Source organism: Aspergillus ruber (genome assembly GCF_000600275.1).
Source record: "Aspergillus ruber CBS 135680 unplaced genomic scaffold scaffold00005, whole genome shotgun sequence".
Classification (NCBI taxonomy): domain Eukaryota; kingdom Fungi; phylum Ascomycota; class Eurotiomycetes; order Eurotiales; family Aspergillaceae; genus Aspergillus; species Aspergillus ruber.
The window spans coordinates 857025-880658 of record NW_024467301.1 but is presented as its reverse complement, the minus strand read 5'-3'; the positions used below and the strand labels follow the sequence as shown (position 1 = coordinate 880658).

The 23634-nt window shown below is 50.4% G+C and overlaps 9 protein-coding genes across 9 annotated transcripts; 3 read left to right on the top strand and 6 right to left on the bottom strand.

Moving 5' to 3' along the window:
* Positions 1 to 90: 90 nt before the first annotated feature.
* Positions 91 to 1813, bottom strand: EURHEDRAFT_450002 (NADPH-adrenodoxin reductase; the record flags this gene model as incomplete). Its single annotated transcript, XM_040783859.1, has 3 exons — positions 91 to 963; positions 1022 to 1456; positions 1523 to 1813. 3 exons carry the CDS (start codon positions 1811 to 1813, stop codon positions 91 to 93), a joined length of 1599 nt encoding a protein of 532 aa, XP_040641426.1.
* Positions 1814 to 2016: 203 nt separating this feature from the next.
* Positions 2017 to 4761, top strand: EURHEDRAFT_521471 (uncharacterized protein). Its single transcript, XM_040786843.1, has 3 exons — positions 2017 to 2348; positions 2422 to 2616; positions 2672 to 4761. Exons 1-3 carry the CDS (start codon positions 2172 to 2174, stop codon positions 4586 to 4588), a joined length of 2289 nt encoding a protein of 762 aa, XP_040641425.1. The 5' UTR covers positions 2017 to 2171; the 3' UTR covers positions 4589 to 4761.
* A 468-nt stretch (positions 4762 to 5229) lies between these two features.
* EURHEDRAFT_409969 (Lectin C-type domain protein) lies at positions 5230 to 7557 on the bottom strand. Its single transcript, XM_040781250.1, has 2 exons — positions 7335 to 7557; positions 5230 to 7276 (listed from the first exon to the last, which is right to left on the bottom strand). The coding sequence occupies exons 1-2, from the start codon at positions 7395 to 7397 to the stop codon at positions 5606 to 5608; spliced, it is 1734 nt and encodes a 577-aa protein (XP_040641424.1). The 5' UTR covers positions 7398 to 7557; the 3' UTR covers positions 5230 to 5605.
* A 217-nt stretch (positions 7558 to 7774) lies between these two features.
* EURHEDRAFT_450778 (Sec62 family protein translocation protein) lies at positions 7775 to 9010 on the top strand (the record flags this gene model as incomplete). Its single annotated transcript, XM_040783902.1, has 3 exons — positions 7775 to 8186; positions 8244 to 8800; positions 8852 to 9010. 3 exons carry the CDS (start codon positions 7775 to 7777, stop codon positions 9008 to 9010), a joined length of 1128 nt encoding a protein of 375 aa, XP_040641423.1.
* A 1339-nt stretch (positions 9011 to 10349) lies between these two features.
* Positions 10350 to 12290, bottom strand: EURHEDRAFT_435299 (peptidase family M20/M25/M40 protein; the record flags this gene model as incomplete). The annotated part of the gene is made up of 2 exons (XM_040783439.1): positions 10350 to 11911; positions 11957 to 12290. Coding segments are annotated over 2 exons (1896 nt in total), but the record flags the coding sequence as incomplete, so codon positions are not given.
* Positions 12291 to 13899: 1609 nt separating this feature from the next.
* EURHEDRAFT_409962 (4a-hydroxytetrahydrobiopterin dehydratase) lies at positions 13900 to 14701 on the bottom strand. The gene is made up of 3 exons (XM_040781249.1): positions 14268 to 14701; positions 14135 to 14197; positions 13900 to 14057 (listed from the first exon to the last, which is right to left on the bottom strand). The coding sequence occupies exons 1-3, from the start codon at positions 14580 to 14582 to the stop codon at positions 13914 to 13916; spliced, it is 522 nt and encodes a 173-aa protein (XP_040641421.1). The 5' UTR covers positions 14583 to 14701; the 3' UTR covers positions 13900 to 13913.
* Positions 14702 to 15352: 651 nt separating this feature from the next.
* Positions 15353 to 17283, bottom strand: EURHEDRAFT_450806 (putative MFS multidrug transporter; the record flags this gene model as incomplete). Its single annotated transcript, XM_040783904.1, has 3 exons — positions 15353 to 15675; positions 15731 to 15775; positions 15837 to 17283. 3 exons carry the CDS (start codon positions 17281 to 17283, stop codon positions 15353 to 15355), a joined length of 1815 nt encoding a protein of 604 aa, XP_040641420.1.
* A 1236-nt stretch (positions 17284 to 18519) lies between these two features.
* EURHEDRAFT_409958 (uncharacterized protein) lies at positions 18520 to 20320 on the top strand. Its single transcript, XM_040781248.1, has 3 exons — positions 18520 to 19134; positions 19239 to 19665; positions 19835 to 20320. Exons 1-3 carry the CDS (start codon positions 18859 to 18861, stop codon positions 19885 to 19887), a joined length of 756 nt encoding a protein of 251 aa, XP_040641419.1. The 5' UTR covers positions 18520 to 18858; the 3' UTR covers positions 19888 to 20320.
* Positions 20321 to 20644: 324 nt separating this feature from the next.
* EURHEDRAFT_409957 (carnitine O-acetyltransferase CAT2) lies at positions 20645 to 23143 on the bottom strand. Its single transcript, XM_040781247.1, has 4 exons — positions 22763 to 23143; positions 22660 to 22705; positions 20941 to 22603; positions 20645 to 20879 (listed from the first exon to the last, which is right to left on the bottom strand). The coding sequence occupies exons 2-4, from the start codon at positions 22694 to 22696 to the stop codon at positions 20747 to 20749; spliced, it is 1833 nt and encodes a 610-aa protein (XP_040641418.1). The 5' UTR covers positions 22697 to 22705; positions 22763 to 23143; the 3' UTR covers positions 20645 to 20746.
* Between the last annotated feature and the right edge of the window lie 491 nt (positions 23144 to 23634).

Genomic DNA, 23634 nt, shown 5'->3' with positions numbered 1-23634 from the left:
GAGATTGGCACTTTTAGTGATTTAATTTATACATATCTCTAAACGACCATCATACAACATACAACACATTGAGTATATACGACACAAGTCTCACGAAACAACCTCCAACATCTCCTCGACACGACCAAACTTCTCCCTCAGCTTCCCTTTCTCCTTCCCCATTTTCCGTTCCACAGCATCAATCATCTCCCAGTCACTCCAGCTCGTCGTCTGCAACCCCCGTTCTCTAGCTTCCGCCTGCACCCCCTCCCAGCCCAATCCAGTGCTCCGACCCGGCGAGTTCAGTAGTGCATGCTGGCGCTGACTACCCATATCAGCCACGATGGTATCAGCAGTACTAAACGCATCCGTCATCGTAGTCGCAATAACCCCCGTCGGACCACGCTTCACCCACCCCGCGCAATAAAGCCCTGGAAGATGCGAGAGGAGCGAGCCATCCGGAAGACGCTGCGTATCGCCCGTGTCCTTGGGCGTTGTTATCCGCCCGAATCCATCGTTCGGTATTACGCCGCGCTGCTCATCGAATTGAACGCCTAGGTCCTCCTCCAGCCCGGGCAACGGCAGCGATTTGTAGCCAACGCTGCGGAAGAATGTGTTTGCGGGGATGTTGACCTGTGCGCGGTTGCCACTGGAGAGGTACTTGGGTGATACTTTTGCGCTTGAGGAGTGCGGGTCTGAGGGGTCGAGTACGTTGCGGGAGAATTTGACGTGCGAGAGGCGGTAGGGGTAGATGGGCGACCAGTTTAGGCATTCGGGGGAGAGAAGGAAGTCCAGGGACCAGGATTTGGAGGATGTTGAGGGGTCGTTGGTTGAGCCTTTTTCGAGGAGTTGAATGAGGCGTTTTTGGGCGCGTGGGAGGGATGAGATGATGTTGTTTGAGGGGAAGAGGTCTTTCGGGACCGGGTCGAAGGAGACGGATGGAAGTTGAAGGAGTTCGCGAAGTTCCTTGATTGTGAAGGATGCCTGTATTTTGAAATCAGTGAGCCTGTGCAGGGAAAGATCGTCGTGCATGCAGACTCACCTGCATCGGCCCTCGACGGCCAACCACGCGCACTCGTTTAATCTTGCTTTTCAGTAATTCCTCCACTGCATATTCGGCAATGTCGGTCTTGCGTAATTCATTAATATCCGAAAGCAATATGCGTGCGACATCCAATGCCACATTTCCTTGTCCAATGATCACAGCGTCCTCCCCAGCGGTCAGATCTGGTGCTAGATCACGGTGTTCCGGAAGGCCGTTGTACCATCCCACGAATTCACGGGCCGAGTATACATTTCGAATGGCCTTTTCGCCTGGGATCCCTAGCTCTTTGTCCTTTGGTGCTCCGTAGGAGAACAGAATGGCATCGTAGTGGGGTTTCAAAACTCGGAGGGGAAGACTCTCTCCCAATTCGATATTGCCGATGAAGTTGAAACGGGGAGATCCGGCTACTTCTGTGAACTTTTCCTCGCAGTTCTATGGCTAGTTAGTACGGTTTGTCTAAGATCGCATTGCCCACCAATAACCCCGGATGTGACGCACCTTGACCTCCGGGTGGTCTGGAGCTACACCGTACCGCGCCAACCCGAACGGCACCGGTAGCTTCTCATACATATCCACCACCGCATCTTCAGCTTTAGCTAGCAATCGATGCGCCGCATAGAAACCCGCCGGACCCGAACCCACAATGGCAATGCGAAACGGGCGAGCAGTCTGGACGCTGTAATGCCGGCGGAGTGGTGTCAAGCGTGATAGTTGACTCTGAGGGCGACGAGGCGAGACCCGGGCGACTTGCGCCGTGCAAGAGTCGCACACATATGGCAAACGATTCATTGTGCTTTTTGTCTTAACACCTAGAAATAAAGCGTCATAGTGTAAAAAGCCGTTCATCGGAGGTGACCCCACGTGATTGCTATCGCTGGTTGCCGGGTCGATTATCGGGATGTTGATCGGTTACTCGAAGCGGCTCTGTTGCCCTGCTTTTGATTGGCGCCTCGCGCATCTCAGCTGGTTCTCTTCACCACTACTACTGTCCACTCTCATTCTTCCATTCCCACATTCCAGTCTCTTCCATTCCATGGTTCTGCTCTCCTGTCATCTCCATACCTGATCTTATCTGTCAAAGTTCGGCATTCCGATCGTTTCTGCTGGCTCGCGTGGATGCTGCGATAAGCTCCATTCCATCGCGATCATGGGCAGATCGTTCGCTTCGCTCTTTTTTAGCCGTCCTGCTGCCCAGGGCTTTGTTGGCCCTACCGACCGTCCTTTGATCCCGAATGATGTACCGGAAACTAGCTGGGCCAGAGGAGGTTCGATAAAGTCCAAGCCGAGTCGCCCGTTGATTAATTTGAACGCACCTACCAACAATGTAGGTTCCCTCGTGGTCGCGGAGAGTTGTCATCGTGGCTCGTGCAGATTGGCTGACTATTGACGCGATGCAGGCGTACCCTAATGTTCCTCGTGCGAGATCCCAATGGGCCCCTATGAGCCCCAAGACGAAGGGCTGGGTGTTTAATGGGCGTCGTATTCAACTAGGTTTGCGCGTGCTAGCTCTGCTCGGCGCGACTGGGGCTCTGTTTTGTGCTATTATTATTACAAACCTTCCAGCAAGCATTGTCTGGATCATCCGTGCCGGGGTAAGTGCGTGAGTCTATGGCTTTACATGACAAGTGTTAATTGGCATCCGTACAGCCCGCGGTAGCAATCCTTCACACCCTCTACGGTATTTACCACCTTTCCCGTTCACCCATCGGAAAGCCACCTGGAACCCAGGCCAATTACAACGTGTTCGCCTCAACGATCGACTTTGGCCTCGTGCCGTTCTATGTTTTTGGGGCATACATTTCGTACATCGAGTATGCCAATGTTGCATACAATTGGGGAACTTTGTTGGGCGACACCAATGGCATACCGCACCTGATTGCCAACGTCAACTTTATCATTAGTGTTGCCAGCGGGGCGTTGCATGCCGTCTCGTTTGGGATCTCCATGTTTCTGGCTATCGTCTTCCGTCGGATTACGCGACTTCCACCGGATATGAACCCCTTGGAGGATAACCTGACTGCCCGACCTCATAAACGAACCAAGTCTGAGATCGCCGAAAAGCATCTCAGCCAGTCGACTGTGGATTCGGGTATTGGAATGGATGATCCGCTCATCGGCTCTCCTCGTAATATGCCATTCTCGATGCACAGCCGACACCCATCTTCTGGCAATGGGTTAAATGAGTTCATCTTCAATACAAACTACAACCGACTGTCACAAGGACCTTTTATGCACCCGGACGAGTTGCCCTATGCTGACCCTACCCCTAAGCCTTTGCAATTCCAGCCAAGGCCCCAGCAAGGCAATGTCATTCCCAGGAAACCGGTGCAAATCTCCCAGATGCCAACGCAGGACCTTGACAACCTTTCGAACCGACCGACCCCACCTATGCATCTCAATGTTCCTAACCAGGGCCCTTACCCGGCTAGCATCTCGGATAGATCGAAAACCGTGAGTCCCATGTCGGACAACTGGATCGCGTACCCGTCACGCTCCCCATCACCGTTGGACAACCTTCAGGTACCCCAGTCAGAGAACACCAAGAACGAAAACATGGCTCATCGTGACATATCATCTATGTACAGTCGTTCCAACACCACAGCCTCTACCGACAGTGCCCCCAACTGGGTTAGCGCTCAGGGGTATGGATGGAACATTGATGAGGCTATCAGGGAAGACGTTCATGGAGAGTATGAATCACTCGCCATGCATGAGCACTACGGCAATGATGACGAACATTTGGATGATTACCCTCAAGAAAATGGATTGTACGATGACGTTGAACGGGACTTGGGAGATGAGCCAATTAACATCTACCCCGATGACCACCTGAGCGATGAGGACTATGACATGAAGGACGAACTTGAGGATCCAGCTACTTCACAGCTGCTCAATCCTTTGGCATTGAACCCACCCACCCCGCTGACTTCTCGCAACAACCTACACGAAGATACCACGTCTAAACCTCCCAATGGCCGCCACGCTCTCACCGACGTTCCTAACCTGTCACCAGCAGCCATCCTACGCTCCAACTCCCCTCCTCCAGGCGAAAGTCCCGAGAAAAAGACTGGCCGCTACTACGGCGAACTGGAAAGCAACCCGAACGTCTCCGTCCGAGGTGACCGCGATGTTAGTGAGCAGAACGCACCGTTGAGGAAGAAGAGTAAGCTTCAAAAGAAAAACAGCAAGTCCAGGAAAATGAATTCCTACAACACACTCCGTCAGGACGACCACGTTAGCGACGACGATATTGACAACGAAGGGACTCCCGCTATTCCTAAGAGCACGGACGAAAACGATCGCAAGGGTCGTGTGGTTAGCAACTCCGGCGCGGACATCCTCGGTCCACGCAGTAACCCAGGAGCTTCTTCAGCCGGCCTGTCGTCATACGGGAACTATATCGCTGGCCTGGGAATTGGAGTCGGTCGTCGCCGCGATGTCAGCGGAAAGATAGCTGAGGAAGGTAGAAGCGGCACAATGGTTAATGCTGGACGTCCGGGAACTGAGCCCGAGCATAAAAAACCGATTCGTGCGGCTGGTTGGGCAAAGTTTGCTGGACTGTGATGATTGATTTTTATATTCCCTTCTTGTTACGTTGACTTGGATATTTTTTACCCTTCTTACTTATGATGGAACATGTAGCGATGATTTCTTTCTGTTTTAGATACTCCCCATCTTGTTTGTCTGTGTAGAATAATAACTTAGGTAGTTTGATCCTTGGAAAATATTGAATGATCATTTTTATTTCGATATTGTAATCTTACTCTTGGAGACCGTCGCCAGAATTTCTAGGCTATTATGTTTCTCTTCTCTGTTAGCATATCGGTGTTATATAGGATCAAGTGTCTCGCTACTACTCGAGTTTTTCAATGACATTCAACCTTTCTGGGCAAAATGAGTATTTGTAGTGTATATTCATAGAATGCAATGCACCAAGTATAGAGAGCGTGTGCTTTTGGCTCGGCAGCAAACTAAGATAACTATAAGACTTTTTAAAAGTAGCACCAGTGTGCTATATTCAAGCCCTTTCTACGCAAGTGGAAGATTTGCTGTTAATATCTGCAGTCAAAAACATGGCTGGATTCTTCTTCCCTCTGCCACAGACTGTTAGACAGCGCAGTGAGGAGCAAAAGGATATGGTATTTGTTGGGGGCATTGGATCAGCCTTGACGAGCTCAAATGGCAATTGACTGAACATCATTGTCTGGAAAGAGAGATATATGAAATTGGGCTACTAGAAATGCTATGTATAAGATGAGCGAATGATATTCCTTATATACATATCCAGGAGTCGGGCCTCCGGAAAGCAGCTGGTATCACCATAATAAATTAGTATATATATTTGACATTCCACGTAGTGAGTAATGATTCGAAATGATGGTCCTAAACGTAACACCTCTATGGCATTGCCGATTTTCTGGTACACACTGCTACCTGCCTGTGCTCTTCTAACCACTGACAGCAACAGCCTGTCCGGAGAGTTTCCCTGGTTTCATGCACAGAGCAGCGATGAACATGACGCCCGAAAAGTGACTTACTGACTGTACATTTATGTCATGCTAGCGTGGTTCAATTCTACTATTAAGATGGGACACCCTCATACTCCCAGCCTTCAATAACTCTCTTCCGTCGTCGCGAGTTCCGCCGATTGGCATTACATTTGACGAACAGCGTCAGCGCAGCAACAACACAAATGACAATCCCCCAAATTGTAGCAACCAGAACCGTCCGCTTCTCTAACTGCTGCGGATCCGACGCGTACGGACAATTAGCATCAGGGCCACCGCTAACCCAACAAGATGCGATGTCCAACGAGTTGAAGTCTAGCCAGACTTGACGCATGCTGTCTTTGGAGGAAACGTCCAGGGTACCGTTCGACCCTAATTGTGAGGAAAGAAGATAACGGTAGAGGTAGGTATTTTCGAGCCCCGTGCGCGGGAGAGAGAACGTGGTGTTTTCGGGGCAAGCGCGTTCAGCATTTCCGTAAGATGTCTTCTTCGTGGACAGTTTCCAAGTGAATGGGAGGTTGCCGACGCGGCAAGCTGCATAGCGGTCTTCACCGCAGCCGATGGCTGCCCAGTGACCGTTGGTTGATAGGTCAAATACTGCGCATCGTTCCTTGGGGTCACCATCTTGATCATCTATGGAATCTTGCGGTTGTCCGGCGGACCAGGCCCAGGAAGCAGATAGTGATATATTTCTGTATGTTTCAACGTCGTTGTCCGCTGTGGCATTGAGGAGGGTATCGTTGAGGTTGGGTGATAGGCCACAAGCTGTTAGGTTTGTGACTATACTTGACAATTGTCCCAATGTCACTGAGCTGTTTGTCGAAGGAACTGGGATCCGAGTCGACACTGCCCATGACGAATTAACCTGAGAGACCAAATAAGCGTCAGAGTCGTAGAGGCATCCCGTGTCCAGACTGCCGTCAACCGCTGAAGAGACATCCACGAAATCGGTCAAATAAGACGGAGGAAACAACACGCTGTCGCTACCCAGGTTATAACCCTTGATTTGCGGGTCGATATCCCCATATCCAAAAAGGATCCTTCGTTCTCTTGCAAGCTGCACGTACTTGGAGCATGGCCAACCATCTGGGGTGCTCTGCCTACCCTTTGCATCTTCATAAATCGTGAAATACTCCGTTATAGGCTCGTAACCATCGGTCACCCGGTACCATGAGTTATTCAAATTGCTCCGCTCTTCCGCAAGTTGCGATGGATTATAGATATATTCGCCTAAGCTGTCTTCGAGTAGATTTCCAAGGCGTTCATTGTTACTCGGCAATTGCGCACCAGATACTGCTGGAGCCGGCTCATTCGGCGCGGATGCACTGGCAGCCGCATGAAGACTGAATATGACAAACGAAAGGTACACATTCAGCTGGGATGTGTTATTTTCAAAGTAGCCACGCAGTATATCAATCATGCCAGAGACACCAAGATCTTCAGAGCACTGATACGAGCCCAGTTGGTATAGTTGCGACCCGGCTGAGCTATTCACAGTGGTTATGGAGCTATCTGTCGCTGCGTTTGCAGGGACAGACACCGGGCAGAATGACCATGATCGTCGCTCAGCGGACCAATAAAGATCGACCAGTAGCCGACGATACCCTACTGCTAATAAATTTGATATACATTTCGCAGTGGAAGTCTCATCGAATACGTTGTCCGCGAAACATGCTGCCCTTAGCGACACGGCCGGGTGCGTCACGAAGTTGATGGGGATTTGACCAGCCGCATCTCTCTCGCTCTACATGGAAGCAAAGTCAATACCAGATTACTGTGCAAGGGAGAGCAGAGAGACTTGCCAGCAACGTAGCCACCCATGTAGCGTTTACAAGGGAGCTATCAGGGTCATACCTCAGGGTCATGGACAGAGTCTTAGAGATAGGGGCTATGGGGCGCAGTCAAGCAACATCGCAGATATCGTCCAATCTGCCAATCACCGTGCCATAGGGAGCATATAATAATAGTAACCGCAACAGTAATAACAATATGGGGATAATCCGGCAGTGCGATGAAGAGAAGTCGTCAATTCAGCCTGACGAACAAGGCGGAGCAGCGCCTTTACCCCATTCGAAGCAGAAGACAAACAAAGCAAACACCATCTGGCCACTTCTCCGTCCATCGCTGAGATCGACCCGAGTCTTTAATTAGTACCAATACGTCTTCCCTTCCACACGTCCCGAGTTCTCTCCCACCACCAAAACCTCTCCAGATTAGGCCCGTCCTAAATCATCTTTCCACCATGGCCACTCCTGGCGGCCCATCCCCCCAGCAAATCGCTGCCATGCAGCAGCAGTTCGCCGCCGAAGCCGCTAAACGAGGACTGACCCCCGAGCAGTTCGCCCAGCAACAGCGCGAGCAACTGGCCGGAGAGGCACAAAAGCATGGCCTTACCACGGAACAGTATCTCGCGCAGCTCAGAGCGCGCGCTATCGCCGCCCACCAGAAGCAGTTGGAGCTGCAGCAACAGGGTCAACCGTCGACACGGCCTCCGACGCAGCAGCCGGGTCAGCAGCAGACTACTACGCAGGTACCGGTGAACCCTAATAACCCGCCGGATCCGAAGGCTGTTGCTGTTGCACAGTTTCTGCGGTCGCAGAATCTTAAGCCTAGGACGTGTATTATGGATGGGCAGCGGAAAGATATGTTCAAAGGTATATCGGCCCTGATGAGGGGACAAAGAAAACAGTTGGATACTAACTGAGGTAAAGTGAAACGTGCAATTCGCGCGATTGAATCCCCCGCCTACGCCAAAGCCGCCGCAAAGAAGAACTCCCTCCTCCCCCCTGTGACAGACCGCGCCTCCGCAGAGAACGTTTTCAAGCTCCTCCCGCTCTCGCTCCTCGCTCTCCGAGTCTCCAAGGTCGACCCGCACGCGGGCCACAACCACGCGAAGCCCAAGAACCGAGTGAAGGGACTTTGGACCGTGAAAATCGAACAGCACCAAGAAACCGATTCGATGATGCACTACGTCTGGCTCTATGAAGGGCCGCAATGGAAGCAGAAGGCTATGGCCGCGGCCGTTGTGGCTGGTATTTTCGCTGTGGTTCTTTTCCCGCTGTGGCCTATGATGTTGCGACAGGGAGTGTGGTATCTGAGTGTGGGCATGATGGGCTTGCTGGGATTGTTCTTCGCCATGTCGATCTTCCGTCTGATTCTGTTCTGCATCACGGTGTTTGCGGTACCGCCTGGTCTGTGGCTCTTCCCGAACTTGTTCGAGGACGTTGGGTTCTTTGACAGTTTCAAGCCTTTGTGGGGATGGCAAGAGGTAGGCTGATTTTCTCTTGTGCGTTGTGACCCATGCTAATCTATATCCCAGACCAAGAAAAAGAAGTCCAAGAAATCCGTCAAAGGCGAAGCGCCCCAAACAGCCACCAACGAGACAACATCGGCCACGACTACCGCGACACCAGCCGCGGATACTTCAGGTACCGTGAAGCGCGATCTAGCTCCGAAGGTGGAAGAGGCGGATGAGTGATTGCGCTTTATCCTTCTTTTCTTTTCCGTGTTTTATCGCTTTCTTCATTTCCCACGCTAAACAGCGACTCGTTATCGGATACCGTTTGCATCTTTTCTTCGTTTCTGGCATGACTGGGTCGCTTATCGGGTTTTGTATGTTACGTTATATTCTTCAAGTTCAATGTGATCTAGGGTTAGAATGGTCAAAATTTAATGTAGACAAATACTCCACCTCTCGGCATCTAAAGTGATGGTATTGTTACCATGGTACAAGACGAGCGAAATGCAAACTCGAACAAGAACACGAATCCACCCAAAGAATCTTTTTCTCAAAAATCCAGGTATATACATACATCCAGCATGTCATGAAATGAATATAATACAATACACTCGATCAGTCACTCAATGAATCAATAAATATATCCATCCTCCAGAGAAGTCATATAAGACATAGAAAAGAAAAGACAATCAATGCATCGCTGTAGAAGGTATATAGTATGAAAATGAAAAATCCAGCCAGTCCGTGTATCAAGTCGTGGACTTCGAAATGCTTCAAGAATGAGAAAACAAGCCAGTAAATAATTAGAACCCTTATACATAAAAGGAAAATATAATGAAGAATTTGAAGGAGGGTATATGTTAAATATGATATGATAGCCCAAAGCCAAAAGGAACGACAAGAGGAAAGCGAAGGAATGTTGACACTACCTTGCCGACGAAGAGATACTCCTCATGCCCAATGAAAACCGCGACGAGTGCGAATGCGAATGCCCCACTACCCCGACAGAACTCTTCCTCTCCTTGATCTTCCTCAGTCCATGCCCGTTTACCGGCGGCGGACTCTTGCATGACCGCGGCGACATCGGAAGCGCCGTGTCCGCAGCAGAGGGGTCAATGGGGACCGGTGAGGGGATCTTGGGGAGGGGACAGTTTGGTGGTGGGACTGAGGGGGGTCCGACTGCGAGTCCGGGCATGGATTTTCGGCGCGAAACGTTGGGCATGGTGGAATAGGAGTGGGTGGCGTTTGTGGTGTTTGTTGGATAGAGGACGGAGGTGCGGCTCTTTTGGGGGTCACGGCGGGAGTGGGTGGAGTGGGTTGGTGGTAATTGCGAAGATTGGATGTCACCGTTTGAGAGGGCGTCGACGGAGGAGACGATGCTAATTGGTCTTGAGGGGCGTGGTGTGCTGTTGATTGTTGATATGCTGCCTCGTGGAGGGCGGGTTATGGCCGTTGATGGCTTGCGCTCATAGCTTTGTTGTGCTGTCGATTCGCATGTCACCAGTGAGTCCTGTGAGGGAGATACGCGCAATGGTCGCCTTTGGTTCATGCTGCTCTGGCGAGAGACTATTCCATGGGGATCATTTGGGTCATTGCGGCTCATGCTGGATAGACTGCGCACGGGAGATTGCGGGGGAGACGGGAACGATGCGATGGCATTAACGTCGAAGTCATCCTCGTTCTGGTCATCCGGTTGTTGAAGGGAAGCCAGTTGCAATGGAGGGATATTGTTCATTGCGGTCCTGGCTGCGAAGCGCTTACTGAAAGATGGAACGCTGAAGTTGGGCGCTGGCGGCGATACACTTCGAAAGGAAGGATCTGGTGCTGTCGATTGAGATCGAGGTAACTGTGAGACATCCGGTTGGAGAGGTTCCGCTGGCTGTGTGGATATGTATGCCATCGATCGTCGTTTCTTCGGGCTTGTCAGGACGGGACTCAGTGTGGCTTCACGCGGAGGAGGTGACGTGACATTTTCTGAATCATGATGGCGCATCGCAGGTGAACTAGTAGCATCCCGCGGGGGGATTGCCGTCGCCGTCGTAGTCGTTCCCGATGTCGTTGCCGTGACGGTGGTGGCAGCATAGAAACGCCCCGAGGCGATGTTTCCAGCAGCCTGGGGTGTTCCCACATCAGTCGCGGCCGTGGAGACCATCGAATGGCGGTTGCTATTGGACACATAGGAACTCCGACGGGAATCCCCCTCTGACTGGCTCTCATTCTGCGGTTGCAAGTACAGGTTCGAGAATCGATTAGGGTCTCGCTTCACCAATTGTCGCACGCTGGTTTTCGACCGGAGTTGCTGCTCCATCCCATCATCAAACACTCGTTCCGAAACATACTTTTTACCCCCACGAGCCTCGATCTGGGCTCGAACGGTAAGCAGCCAAGAGCTCAATTCGTCGGGATCGTTGAAGGTCAGAAGAAAACTTTGAGTCAATCTCCGTGTGTACGAGCGATGGAAACCCAATCGTGTCAGCAACGGACGAGGCACATCCGTAGGGGCAGGAGCTTCAGATCCATCTGGGCCTTGCGACACCTGTAAGACCCAATGCTTCCCTGGGATAGCGTCACTAGCAAATGCCACCGATTTGGGGCCTAGAAGGAGCATTTTCTCGGGTAGTCGGTCATATTTCCCATCCCCAGAGTATTGCAGAATATACCCTGAAGTAGTCACGACATAAACCTTCTGAGTCCACTCCGTTTTGCCAATTGTCTCCGAGAGTGACCGCAGATGCTTCCTCTCTTTGTCCTCCTTTTTCTTCCTAGCCGCAGCCTCTTCGCGTGTGTCTTCTTTTTGCTGTGACAAGGCGCCCACATTCTCATCCTCGCGCGACACACCGCCCTTGGAAGTAGCATGCGCACGTAAGATAGCGTCAGCTGACAGCGTCGGGGCCGGAAGGGTACTATGTTTGATAGCTTGCGGGTAGGCCTGGAACAATGGCGGTGGTTTCCACCCCAGATCTCGGCCCGGTGGTTTATCCTCCTCGCTTGGCTTCGGGGGCAGCGGTTTAGACGGGGGAAGCTTGTTTCGCGTAGGCAGCTCAGCTGCGGACGTGGGCGATGTGACAAGGGTAGGCGTCGAGACCGCGGTCTTGGGCGTGTTACAAATGTTTGGCGATAATGGCACGTCGGGTTGTATCGCTGTTATTGTGTGGTTATTGTTATTAAGATTAATCTTGGTGGTACTGGCATCGATGTTGGCATTGGTGCCCGTGGGATGCACCTCGTCAATCTCGGCGAGTTTGTGGTCATGGGCTGGCTTGCGTGCTGATTTGTCGCGGCCAAAGAGGCTGCGCAAGCTGGGCTTGGATGACTGGCGCTTTGGTGGATTCAAGGGAACCTTCTCCATGGCCTCACCATTGGCACTGACATATTCGTTTGGTCGAGGGCGGTTGGCCGGCGCAGGACGGGCTGTTGGACGACTGAAATTGGTCTGGCCGAAGTCGGTCCGCAGTGGTGCCAGTCGTTGGCCTCTGCGTTCGCTGACCGAAGGGTGAGGGGGTTGTATATTCAAGGCCATCTTATCTGATCCTCCACGTTCCAATACTGTTTGCTTGTATAGTGTGATTCTAGAACCCGGCGTCCACACACAATTGCAACTCAGATTCGAAAGGATTGTCAGATGAGAGGAAGGGTATTATATAAAACAAGAAATCGCAGGCGTCAAAATAAAAATAAAAAAGAACCAAAATAATAAAGGAGCGTATGCGCGAGAGAGCGGTGACTCGTAGTTGACCGGTGTTATTAAATCAAGTCATGCAGGATGAATGACTCTTCAGAATGAGACAAAGGTCATTCGATGACCCAGAAAAGACACGCGCCGCACAAACTCGACGACGACAAAAGCTGCCGAACCACTCGAGGTTCTGAATCGAACAAGGTGGAAAAGAGAGAATGGAAGCGCGGGAGAGCAAGACGACGGAGATTGAAGGGAGATCACTCCTGATAATCCCCAGAAGAACGCCTCGTTCGAGAGAGCCCACCTGAGGGGCGGAAATAGTAATTAAGAATGATAGGTAAATCTGGGATATTAATATTATAAAAAAACAGGCAATATAGATTCCCGAGCGAGAGACGACCTGCGTCAGCTGACAGACGGGGAACTGGCCACGAACGAATGGAAAATAATTTAAAAAGACAGAGAACGGAAGGTAAAAGAAGAGAACGTGCGGGAGAAAGAGAGCGAGAGAGAAGGAGAGCGAAAGACACGAGAAGAGAGAAAGGGAAAAAAGAGGAAAATGCGCGCACGAGGTGCTGATCGGGAGGCCGTTGAGTGCTCCGTTCGCTGTACTTTTTTGTCTTTGCTTTTATTCGAATTAATCTTGTTAGTGCTACCGAGTGGAGCGTGAGAAAATGCCGACTCGAGTCGAGAGCTGGTTCTGCGATGATCCGGACGACACGACGACAGGAGTCAAAAACATCAAGACACCCGGCAATTGTTCCTGGCGCAGAACTTTCTGCCTTCTTTTATTCTTTTCCTCTTTCGAGCAGCGATCCCGACATCCTGAAACTGTTCCTGAGGCAGACGAAACAATCGCGAACCCCTGAGTGGAGCAGACAAGGTTCGAGGTGCGGACGGTGCATACTCTGAGGACTTCTGGTAGAGCAAATACGGACGTGTTAAATAAGAGAGCGCCGTCCGGTTCGAGTCAGGAACCTGGCCGTGAACCGATGGATGGCATTGTTTGGGTCTGGAGTCAACATATGCTGCCTTTTCTCGCTTTGTCAATTTCCTGTGTCTATCAATCTGTCAATCAATCTGTCAGCACGAGGGATCATCGTTGCACGAGACGTATAACTCAGGGGTCATGTACTTGCCTTTTACCCCTTTTGTCCAGACAAAACTCCACGGCGATATGTATATCAAGACCGAAGTTCTTCAGCGAACGGGTAACCCGATATATTTCCGAGATATAATATTTCTCTAATGCTCCCGGACCAACTCGAAAATGGGATTTCAGCCCAGGTGGATGGCTGGAGTCGAGATTTGCTCCACGCTTTACCCACTGTGATGTGGACCAGGTCCATGTTCAGTACAAAGACCGAACAGGTAGGTTTCTCAAAAAGTTCTACCAAAAAAGAAACAAAATGTTTACATCAAACAACGAATTCCAATATATATATATATATCTCTCTCTCTCTCTCAATAGCACTTCTGCCCCTCGCCTTGTTTCACGGCGCCTATTAAATCTGCTCCGTTCTCGCAATGCTCTGCCAAGGTCACATCCTTCTGAGAGAGGCCCCGCGGATTATGCGTCGTCCAGTGTACATCGACCGAGCCGAACCTCTAATTAAAATACCATTATTGGTCAAAACGTGCATCCAGGGAGGCAATAATGGCAGGGAATACCAGGGAACACAAACCACGGTGATAGTCGGATGGTGTTTCTTGGCTGCACTCTCAGCCGCAATCACATTCACAAAACTCTAGTCATCGATCAGCTCTAGAAGAAAAGGAGAATGGAGAAAGAAAGGGAGGAAAAGGGAGAAAGCATACCACTGCCTTGAAGTATGCCTTAAAATAAAAGGTCTTGGTCACTCCCATTCCATCCTGGTCCAGCTGCCATCCACGTTGTCGTAGCGAGTTCAACCCTGCCGTTACCTGTGCTGTGTCTTCTCCTTCGGAAAATCGAATGGTAGACGGCTGACCGGTCGATGAAGCCATCCGGATTGGTGAATGCGTAGCAACGAAAGTTGAAGCAGTGGGAACGCGAAGAGGACAAGATCGCGTCGCAGTCCAGAACATGCGGGGAAGTGGCTGCACTGCCTGGATACGAGCAAACCGTGAAAGTTGAATGATACTACGCTGCATAATGCAGAGGCAATAATGTAATGCAGCTGCTCAATCCGTATGGACGAAATTCCGACTGTCATGGCTGCAGAAGAGGTCATCGGTCCGGATCATCTGGCGGTCCCGCCACGCAACTCTCCGTCTACTCCGTACAACTACACAGTACTTAGGTTATCCTTCGATGAGGACAAAATAAATAAGGGCAAAAAAAAAAAAAAAAAAAACATCAGTAGATTCAGCTTTTACTCGAAGGGCCGTCCCGAGCAAAGCGCCCGAACACCACCGCAGAATGTCGCCATTTCAAAAGTACATCTGCATCACAAATAGGAAAATAAAGCAAAAAAAGAAAAATTACCCAGTCATAATAATCAGAAGAGACGCTACCACTGGTCTAGCCAGTGGCTCAATTCGCTTCTCTTTCCGAACCAGTCAAAAGAGAAAAGAGGCATTGGGTATGCATATCGATCCAGGTCTCTGGTTCAATACTAAGCACCCACATGCAGCTTCCCATCGACCAGATCAGAGACAAAGAAAAGAAGATAGAAAGAAGAAACTAGCAATACATTGGGGTATGAAGTTTTAAAACAGTCCCTTTCCTCCACCCAAATGCACAAGATGATGTTCCTTTGAAAGGGTTCAAAAAAAAAAAAAAAAAAGAAAAGAAAAAAACAAGTACTTCAGGCCTCCATTGACACTCGTACTCTCGAGCGTCATCTGATGGTCGTTCAATCGTAATCGTGTCAAACAGCATGCCATAATGCAAGGATCTAACGTTCTGTAATTGAAGCTTTTTAAGACAGGGAGTTGCGACGAGAGGCAACACGGGAGTTGGCTTGGGAGGCAACGCGAGAGTTGGCTTGGGAGGGACCCCGTGATGCGATGTAACTGTTCTGGCGACTTCCCAAGGTCTGTCGGACGCGGAGGTTTTGTTGCGACCTCACAAACGAGTTGGCACGAGAATTGAGCTGGGAAACTCCCTGTCCCTGAGCCATGTGTTGATGCATCTCGGCACGGGCGTCCGACAGTTGTTGGGCGAATGGCGAGCGTTTACGAAGTTCTGGTCCATACCAGTAGACGACGTACACAGCAAGCACAAGAACAAAAGAAATACAGCCTAAGTAGTTGTCAGAAAAGATGGTCGAGGGCAAAAAATAGCAAAAGAAACTTACCAAGAATAGTAGACGCATATTCAAGGTGATATTTACCGCCAATATCTATACAAATGCATTAGTAACGGAAAATTAAATGGAAGGAAAATGGATAGATAGAACATACTCTGGTAGAAAGGAGTAGCAGGCACGGTCAAAACACCAGCCAAAAAGTCTCTGGCCCAGCCGTTGCCACCAGTCGCCGAGGCGGAGTAGGGTCCATAGGCACAGATCATATAGTCAATGGTAGCCATGTAAATAGCGTAGTTAGCGATACCGACAATGGCAGCGAAAATCATGCTTCCAATCCAGTGAATGTTCGACAAGCTGGTCCAGGCGAAACCGAAGAGACCAATGGGCAGACAAGGTGCAGTGTACAACAACCACCAAAGACGGGATTCGTACTGCGTGCGCTCGTCGTCCGGCCAGCGAAGACGCTGGGCCTTGTTCCGACGGAACACGGGAATGAATGATGCATAGGCGATAAAATAGCCGACAAGGATGGGAATGAAGGATAGACCAATAGCCCAGGCGCTAAAGTTCCATTGCCCGTACACCAAGGAGAAAGACTGGATGAACATGAAAATCAGAGCGTCGCTGAATCCACTGAGGAGCGAAAGAGTCATGACAATTGGCTCTGTCAAGAACATGCGGAACGGACGAATCCATGTGGCAAGAACCTCACGGACCGAGAAGCGCTCCCTGTAGGGCACCAGTTCGTTGGGGCCGTAAACATTAAGATCCTCGCCGCTCTTTCGCTTTTGCTTGGCGATCTTGTCGAGCATGATGCTAGTTCTTGTTTCAGGTACGAAGAAGAAGTGCAAAGCCTGGACAAAACCACCAAAGATCAACTGGATCCAGATGTTCCAGCGCCAGGGGAGGAATTGTTCAACGAAACCACCAACGACAGGCCCGATGACGGAACCAGCAACAGAGGAGAAGACGACGCAGGCCACAGCATACTGCTGGTCATCAGCCTCCCACAGGTCGGCGATCATACCAAGCGTGACAGAGCCGCCGGCAGATGAAAGACCACCCAGGGCCCGACCAACCATGATGGTGGCGAAATTGGGAGCGATAGCAACAGGGATCTGCCAAATGTTGACAAGAAAGAGACTGGCTTGGAGGATAGGCTTGCGGCCAAGCTCCTCACTCCACGGAGCCCACAGTTCACAGCCAAAGGCGTACAAGACAAGGAAAATCATGGCACCACAACGAGCAGCCTGCTTGCTGACGTTGAACTCCTCAGAAATGCCCCCGACGGCGTTGGAGTAGAGACTAGTATTAAAATTCATCGAGACCTGGACCATGAAGATGACCATGATGATTGTCCATTTCTTCAACGAAGAGAAGGAGTAGCCCAGCTGGTCGTAACAGTCGGCCTCGGTGAGCTCAATCTTGGGGTCGGATGGAGTACGCTGGACCTTGTCCAGCGACGAACGCTGATTGGTGTGCGAGGGATCAATGGCGGCATTGTCTTCCTTGAGGGCGTTGTTGAGAATGGCGTCCACATGAGTGGAGGAAGTCTCGCTGTCGCGGGGCTTCTCCGAGGAGAGTTTAGGGTCACCCGCCATGGCCTTGCACCTAAAGTCAATTCGAACTAGTTAGACAGAGAACCATAGATGGAATGGGAGAGGATGGTTAAGAGGCATACCGATGGTTTCGGTTGTATAGAGAGAAAAGACGAGAAAACGAGGGCAGTCTCAAGATGTCAGAGTCTTTGAAAAGACTGAAACAAAATGAGAGAGCTCACAGAGCTGACAGAGTCAGCAGGAAAGAGACACACTGATTATCTCTGATAATTAGAGACAGGAATCAGAAGTTCCAAGAAGACAATCAGGAACGATGAGGAGAAGTGAAAGGGAAAAAAGGGAAAAAGGAAGACAGTGAGTGATGAGGGAAAGAAGAAACAAAGTGAGGAAAGTAAGAAAGGTGGGAAGGGAAGAGAAGAAAAAGGAACGTTGGGGAAGGGACGTATAATAAATACAGCCCGAAGCGGATGAATTCAAATAATTTGGGAAAGGACAGTGGTGAATGATACCTGGTTACCCGATAGGGAAAGTATGGGGAACGGCCCCATGCCGATACGACGGTTGACCGACGGTCCACTGTAGGTCATTATTACAGACACACTCCGGGGTGTGCAGTACGGATATAATAAAATACGCCGGTAGCCCTATGCTATAGTCTCGTTGTTTGTGTCGATAGTACTACAGATGAGTACTAAAACAGGGACATTTGTAACTGTAAACAACGAGCAACGGTATGCCGAACATACAGCCTCCAGGTACAAAGTATTTCTTTGCCACGGCGGATGTTTTCTTTCGAATTTTGAATACGGAACGCAAGCACGGGAAGGCGAACAAGAGGAACGGATGCCAAGGTCTAAACCAGACTAACAGAGTTTGGTTAGTGCCATTATTGCCTCCCCACGGGCAAGACCAACTCCAACCCGCATTGGTCCACCCCGGGTTTAGTGTAGGCGGTCGAGCGCATCTCCGGATTACCCTGTTTGGGAACAGAAACGGACTGGTCAACAGAGGTGAGTAGTATTTACATAACATGATAGGAACCTCGTGGAATAGTCATATAGATTACTAGAGAAATGCATTGTTGCACCGGGTTGTACGGGGTAAAAGATTCCATGGACCACCCAAGTCACAGGGACCAACAAATTGACGTCTTGCAGCAAACCAGGCCGATGGCTCGGAGTTGACCGGCATCTTACGTCATGTGACTTTCCTGAAACAGACTGCGCTACGGAGTACCCTGTAGATCGAGATGCTATGCTGTTCATAGTCATAACACATACTATGTACACACTCCGTACACGTACTCAGTGGCATACCGATTGTCATCGCATGATATTCTCCGACTGCCAGCCATCTTCACGTGACATTTTTCTTCGCCGGTTCCGGTTCGGCCGGTTTCCGTCCCTGTTTATGGCTCCGTGTCTGACCGCCTTCCGGATCCGGCTGTGTCAGTTCCAGCTTCAACATACTACTCCGTACAAACTACTGCCCGGTTCACCTTCGTCAACTTCACTACTCTTGCACCTCTTATTCATCGGTTTCTATAACCAGGAAAGCAGTCTCGTCGCTGTTATCTACTGTATCCACAGCTTGACATCACCTTAATTTCCCTGTGGCATGAACGATCCTGTCAGCGAACCGTCTCTTCCCCCGCGTAGTTCACCGCGCAGTCGTCTGTCTATCTCGGAACATCGTCGTTCAGCATTGGCCGGCTTGAATCCAAACATGGCCGACTCTATCGTTGGCGAATCCGATCCCCGGCCCTCGTCCAGGACCCGTGCGAGCAATGGCGGCAGTCCGATCTTGGCCACCACCGGCGATCCACACCACCACCGCACTCCCTCACTAGGAGAATTGCATCAGGAGCTCGAGCAAGAACAGGAAGCTCAAGTGGTATGACAGGCCCCTGCCCACTTCTGAGTTTGCGCTATTCGTCTAATAAGTATCCATGTGGAAATAATCATCGGCACCGCTGACCGTTTAACTTTGGTTATTAGAACCGACTGCTACAGATGATTCGGTCCCAGCAGACCCAACTCCAGCAACTTCAGCAACAGCAGCAACCGCAGTCCTCTGGAACCACTATTGTCGACGAGACTACCCCACATTCCGATTCTACGCCATTCCCACCAATCCCGCCACTCTCCACGGCAAGTGGCCGAACTTCCACCCAATTAGTATCCCCCTCGTTCTCCAGTCGTCGGCAGTCTCGGCCGTCTAGTCAGGCCGCCTCCCCTAGTCTCCGACCGCAATCTTCCCTGCACCATCTGCGCGGACCCCCGGAAGGACTGGAAGCACTTGCGGGCACCAGTGACAACGCCGCGTCTCGGAGTAACAGCAGAGATGAGTGTGCTTTCTATCAGGCAGAAGCAGCCATGCTTTCTCGAGAAAATCAGATGTTGCGTCAGCGAATCAGGGATTTAGGTAAGTCATGCATGCGGCATTTTGGTTTTCTCGTCGTCTTTTTCTTTGCTTTTTCTTCCTCCTTCCGACCGAAAAGTACTGTCATCTCACCCCGAATTTAATTTTTTTTTTTTTTTATCTCCGTAATTACCACGACGCTAACATCGGACCGATTTCTCTTCCCGTCTAGAGCGACAAGTTGCGTCCCAAATCCAGCCCGACTCGGTAGTCGACAAGACTTGATTTAGGCAAAATACAAGATACCAAGACAAAAAAAAAGAGACAGGGCGGTGTACAAGGTCTTAATGACATCATTCCATCTTCCCCAGATTTGGCATCAACAATTCTCCGCGGCACCTTCTAGATTCCATCCCATACTACCTAACGGTACAACATACACAAATAAATACCCATGTTCGCCATGTGCCATGTGAGATGAACCCGAACCTGGCTGTACAAGTTATCTGTGTACCCCCTATTCATGTGTTTGCGTCTCACAAACGCCCACAAGGTGAAGAGGTGAGCAGATACCACCAGTATGATATGGTGAGATTTGTTCGGGCTGAAGAGTATCACTAGGCTACATGATTATACCCTGTTTGATTAGTGTTTTTTGTACGTATACAATAGGTCCTGCTACATCAACACAAACATAATTTTCTACTTTAATATCTAGATCACATAATGTAGTACGGATATATTTCCAACACTGACACCTGACACATGATACCAAGTACACTTGCTCAAGGATTATGGAAATACATCATAGCCTATCCTGGCCTATATGAAACAAGTACCGGAAAAAACCACCTACTTATTAATAGACCATTCTATAAACAAACATGTCCAGATTGGGCTCCAAATCACCGAGTCATCGTATCCATGTTCTATTCATATCCCTACATTAACAAGAGCAGATGACATCCATGGCCACTATTACTGCAATACTACAAGGAACAAGGAGCACACTACACCACATACAAATACGACTAGATAAAACCCCGAATCAAAAAGATGAGGAAAATACACCTCAGGTATATTCTATAATAATATATACAACACGCTAATCCATATCCCTAACTCATCATACATCCACAAAAGCTTACAACTTAGCCTTTTCAGCCTGAGCCGCAAGATCCGGCATCAGCAGGTCCCGCAGGTCATTCGCGGCCTCGTTCAAGTAGTAGCTCATCCGGTTCGCGCCGATGCGCTTACAGACGATGTTGAAGTTGAGGCTGTTGCATGTTAGTTTCATTTTCTTTCCTATAGAGCGAAGGGGGGAAGGTGAAGACATACCTGTTCTCATTAACCATGTAGGCAATACCGAATCCATCATCAATGACCTGGCTCCATCCGTATCCGTTGAAGAACTCCGAGCTCAACTGGCTGGTCGACAGGTACCACGAGCCACTGTAGCTGTAGGCAGGGTCCTGGTAGAGATCAGGCAGCTGCTCGCCATCCTTGAGTAGCTTCTTCAGACCGAACAGATGGCGGTCGACACCGCGGCCGTCGCCGGCGTCCATGGTGTACTTGGTGTGCGAGGCAAGAGCGGTGCGGAAGAGACGCACGACTTCTTCGCGCGGGACGGAGGAGTCGTGGTGGGCCTTGCAGAAGGCGGTGCTGTCGTCCGAGACGGTACGGATGGTCTCCGTACGGCCCTCTTGGAACTTGCGGGTCGAGGCGGACTCGTAGGTGGGGCGATTCTTGCCGTACATCTTGAAGTAGGCGAGCTGGATGATCATCTGGACGTATGCGTCGGGGCTGCACTTGAACTTCTTGATGAGACCCTTTCCGTAGCCCTGGTAGGCCTGCACGACCAGCTCGTGAGAGCCGATCTGCTGGCTGTGCTCCTTATGGGCGGCAGTGATGAACTCCTGCACGGCGTCGTTCACTTTGAACTCGATGGGGCGAGGGTCAGCAAGGTTGGAGCGGACAGGCTTGTCGGAAAGGTCAATCTTATTGTTGAAGATGAAGGAGTTGAGGACGTCATTCAGGCGGTGAGTGGGGCTACCGTCCATCATGCTGTGCTCACCCATGAAACCGGCAGTACCGTTGTCGTTGATGATGAACTGCAGCGGCTTGTCGAACCAGCGGTTGCAGCCGTCGCCGTGCCAGTACTGGTGGGCCCGCTCCTCCAGGGTAACGGGGGTGGCATCGTCGAGACAGACAAGGAAACCAGCAGACTCAATGTCTTTAATAGTCTGCTCGTTGACCGGATCGGCTGCCAGCAGCTGCTTCCGGGCATCGTTCCAGAGGTCGCGGTTGGCAACAGTCAAGACACCCACCGGGGGAGCGCGCTGCGCAATCTCATAGATACGCTCAAATTGTCTCTGGAACTCAGAGAAGCTAAGGGGCTCGCCATTGACAACAGTCGGCACCTTGAAGAACTGGTTTTTGCGCACAACAACAATATGCTCGCTGTCCTTAGCAGCATACTTGCGAGGCGCATCAACACCATCGCCAGGAACACGGGAGCAGTTAAACATGTACTCATACGAGCCCATAGCCATAGGCTGGCCACGCATGTACTCCGGCTCCAACGAACCATCATCAACCTGCTTCTTAAACTCCAGGGCAGCAGAAACAACGGAAGCAGCTCGCTTAGCAGGCTCGCGCCGTGCTCGGTCATCCTTGAACGAATAAAAGTACGAAACATAGGGGATAACGGGGTCCCGGTATCCCAAGTACGCAGCGTTATTCCACCACTCCGTCAACCAGTTCCGGCAATTCGGGTCCGCTGCGCGCGCCAACAACCGCTCCTGTAGAGTCTGGCCAGAGCCACCAGGACGGATGAAAGCCTCGACGGCCTTTTTGGTACGCTCGTACTCGGCATCAGTGACGATGGGGTGGACGGATTTCAGGTAACGCTTGGCGGTTTCCTCGAGAGACGGGACTGGTAGACGGGGAAGGGAGTCTTCGAAACGGAGCATCTTGCCTTTGGAGATGTCCTCCTTGTATCCTAGAATTCATTAATGCCGGTGATTGGGTGGAAACATGTGATCCTAGGAAACTCACCCTCAGGAACGGAAGATGCATTGCGACGAGGAGCCATGATGGGAGACTGTTTCGCAGTCAATACTCTACTCCTCTCTTTTACAGTCCTATCCTAGGTACTCACTGATCTGGCGAGAATAGAGGGAGTAGGAGAAAGACGTTGCCGCGTGAAGGTGGTGGAAAGACGGCTCCGCGCAGCAGCCGTGAACATCCCTCTGTTTGAAAGGTGGCAAAGGAAAGAAGAAGAAGAGGTCAAGGAAAAAGGGGAATTGAGGTCAAGGGTGTCGTAAGAATGAAGAAGCAGACCGGAATAGAAAAGAGGTTAAAAAAAGAAAGGTCAGAAAGAGGGATGATGTCCTCAAGAATTAAAGCGGAACACTTTGAGCCTCGGTTGGAGCGAATTCCGTCACAACCGACCGAGTGTTACCGTACAGTATCGTCACACCTGGTCACGCGCACCCCGTTCGGGGCGGTGGAAGGGAGGGTTTGTGGTGGTAAGAATGGTAATGGTGTGGTCAGAGATAGTGACAGGACGATAATACCATTTCAAGAGCCATGAGCCTCGGTTGGATCGATCCGTTGAAAATACTAATGAAATTAGATGGAATATGAAGATAAAAATAATATAGAGCAGTATAGGGGGTTATATAGAGGGCTACACTGGGAAAGAAGATTACTGTATATATGCACCCCGGCTACCAAAACTCTGCAACTGCTATACAGACTCAAGGTTTATAGAAATGTGGGGGGATCTCCAATGACGACCGGCTTAGATCTGATATAGATGGCTTCTTCACTCAAGAACAGCGAATTAACAAACACTATCAGACCAAAAAAAAAAAAAAAAAAAAAAAAAAAAACTGGACTGAAGATGTGATGAATTTAATGGAGTCCGGGGTTGAACTTTCATTGGCAGACGTCATCTCCTTTCATCCGTTCCCGCTGCCCCGGATTGTACCATAGTAGCACTAGAATAGAGAAGCACCGTTAGATATC

What these genes read in the sequence shown, in the direction of transcription:
- EURHEDRAFT_409969 (XM_040781250.1), bottom strand. Translation starts at nt 7,397, where the DNA reads ATGACCCTGAGGTATGACCCTGATAGCTCCCTTGTAAACGCTACATGG. An exon ending in CATGGGTGGCTACGTTGCTG is followed by an intron (nt 7,277 to 7,334) that starts GCAAGTCTCTCT and finishes GCTTCCATGTAG; the next exon opens with AGCGAGAGAGATGCGGCTGG.
- EURHEDRAFT_521471 (XM_040786843.1), top strand. Translation starts at nt 2,172, where the DNA reads ATGGGCAGATCGTTCGCTTCGCTCTTTTTTAGCCGTCCTGCTGCCCAG. An exon ending in TGAACGCACCTACCAACAAT is followed by an intron (nt 2,349 to 2,421) that starts GTAGGTTCCCTC and finishes GACGCGATGCAG; the next exon opens with GCGTACCCTAATGTTCCTCG. An exon ending in TCTGGATCATCCGTGCCGGG is followed by an intron (nt 2,617 to 2,671) that starts GTAAGTGCGTGA and finishes GCATCCGTACAG; the next exon opens with CCCGCGGTAGCAATCCTTCA.
- EURHEDRAFT_409957 (XM_040781247.1), bottom strand. Translation starts at nt 22,696, where the DNA reads ATGGCTCCTCGTCGCAATGCATCTTCCGTTCCTGAGG. An exon ending in TGCATCTTCCGTTCCTGAGG is followed by an intron (nt 22,604 to 22,659) that starts GTGAGTTTCCTA and finishes AATGAATTCTAG; the next exon opens with GATACAAGGAGGACATCTCC. An exon ending in TACATGGTTAATGAGAACAG is followed by an intron (nt 20,880 to 20,940) that starts GTATGTCTTCAC and finishes AACATGCAACAG; the next exon opens with CCTCAACTTCAACATCGTCT.
- EURHEDRAFT_409962 (XM_040781249.1), bottom strand. Translation starts at nt 14,582, where the DNA reads ATGCAGCGTAGTATCATTCAACTTTCACGGTTTGCTCGTATCCAGGCA. An exon ending in AGGCATACTTCAAGGCAGTG is followed by an intron (nt 14,198 to 14,267) that starts GTATGCTTTCTC and finishes ATCGATGACTAG; the next exon opens with AGTTTTGTGAATGTGATTGC. An exon ending in ACCATCCGACTATCACCGTG is followed by an intron (nt 14,058 to 14,134) that starts GTTTGTGTTCCC and finishes TATTTTAATTAG; the next exon opens with AGGTTCGGCTCGGTCGATGT.
- EURHEDRAFT_409958 (XM_040781248.1), top strand. Translation starts at nt 18,859, where the DNA reads ATGAACGATCCTGTCAGCGAACCGTCTCTTCCCCCGCGTAGTTCACCG. An exon ending in AAGAACAGGAAGCTCAAGTG is followed by an intron (nt 19,135 to 19,238) that starts GTATGACAGGCC and finishes TTTGGTTATTAG; the next exon opens with AACCGACTGCTACAGATGAT. An exon ending in TCAGCGAATCAGGGATTTAG is followed by an intron (nt 19,666 to 19,834) that starts GTAAGTCATGCA and finishes CTTCCCGTCTAG; the next exon opens with AGCGACAAGTTGCGTCCCAA.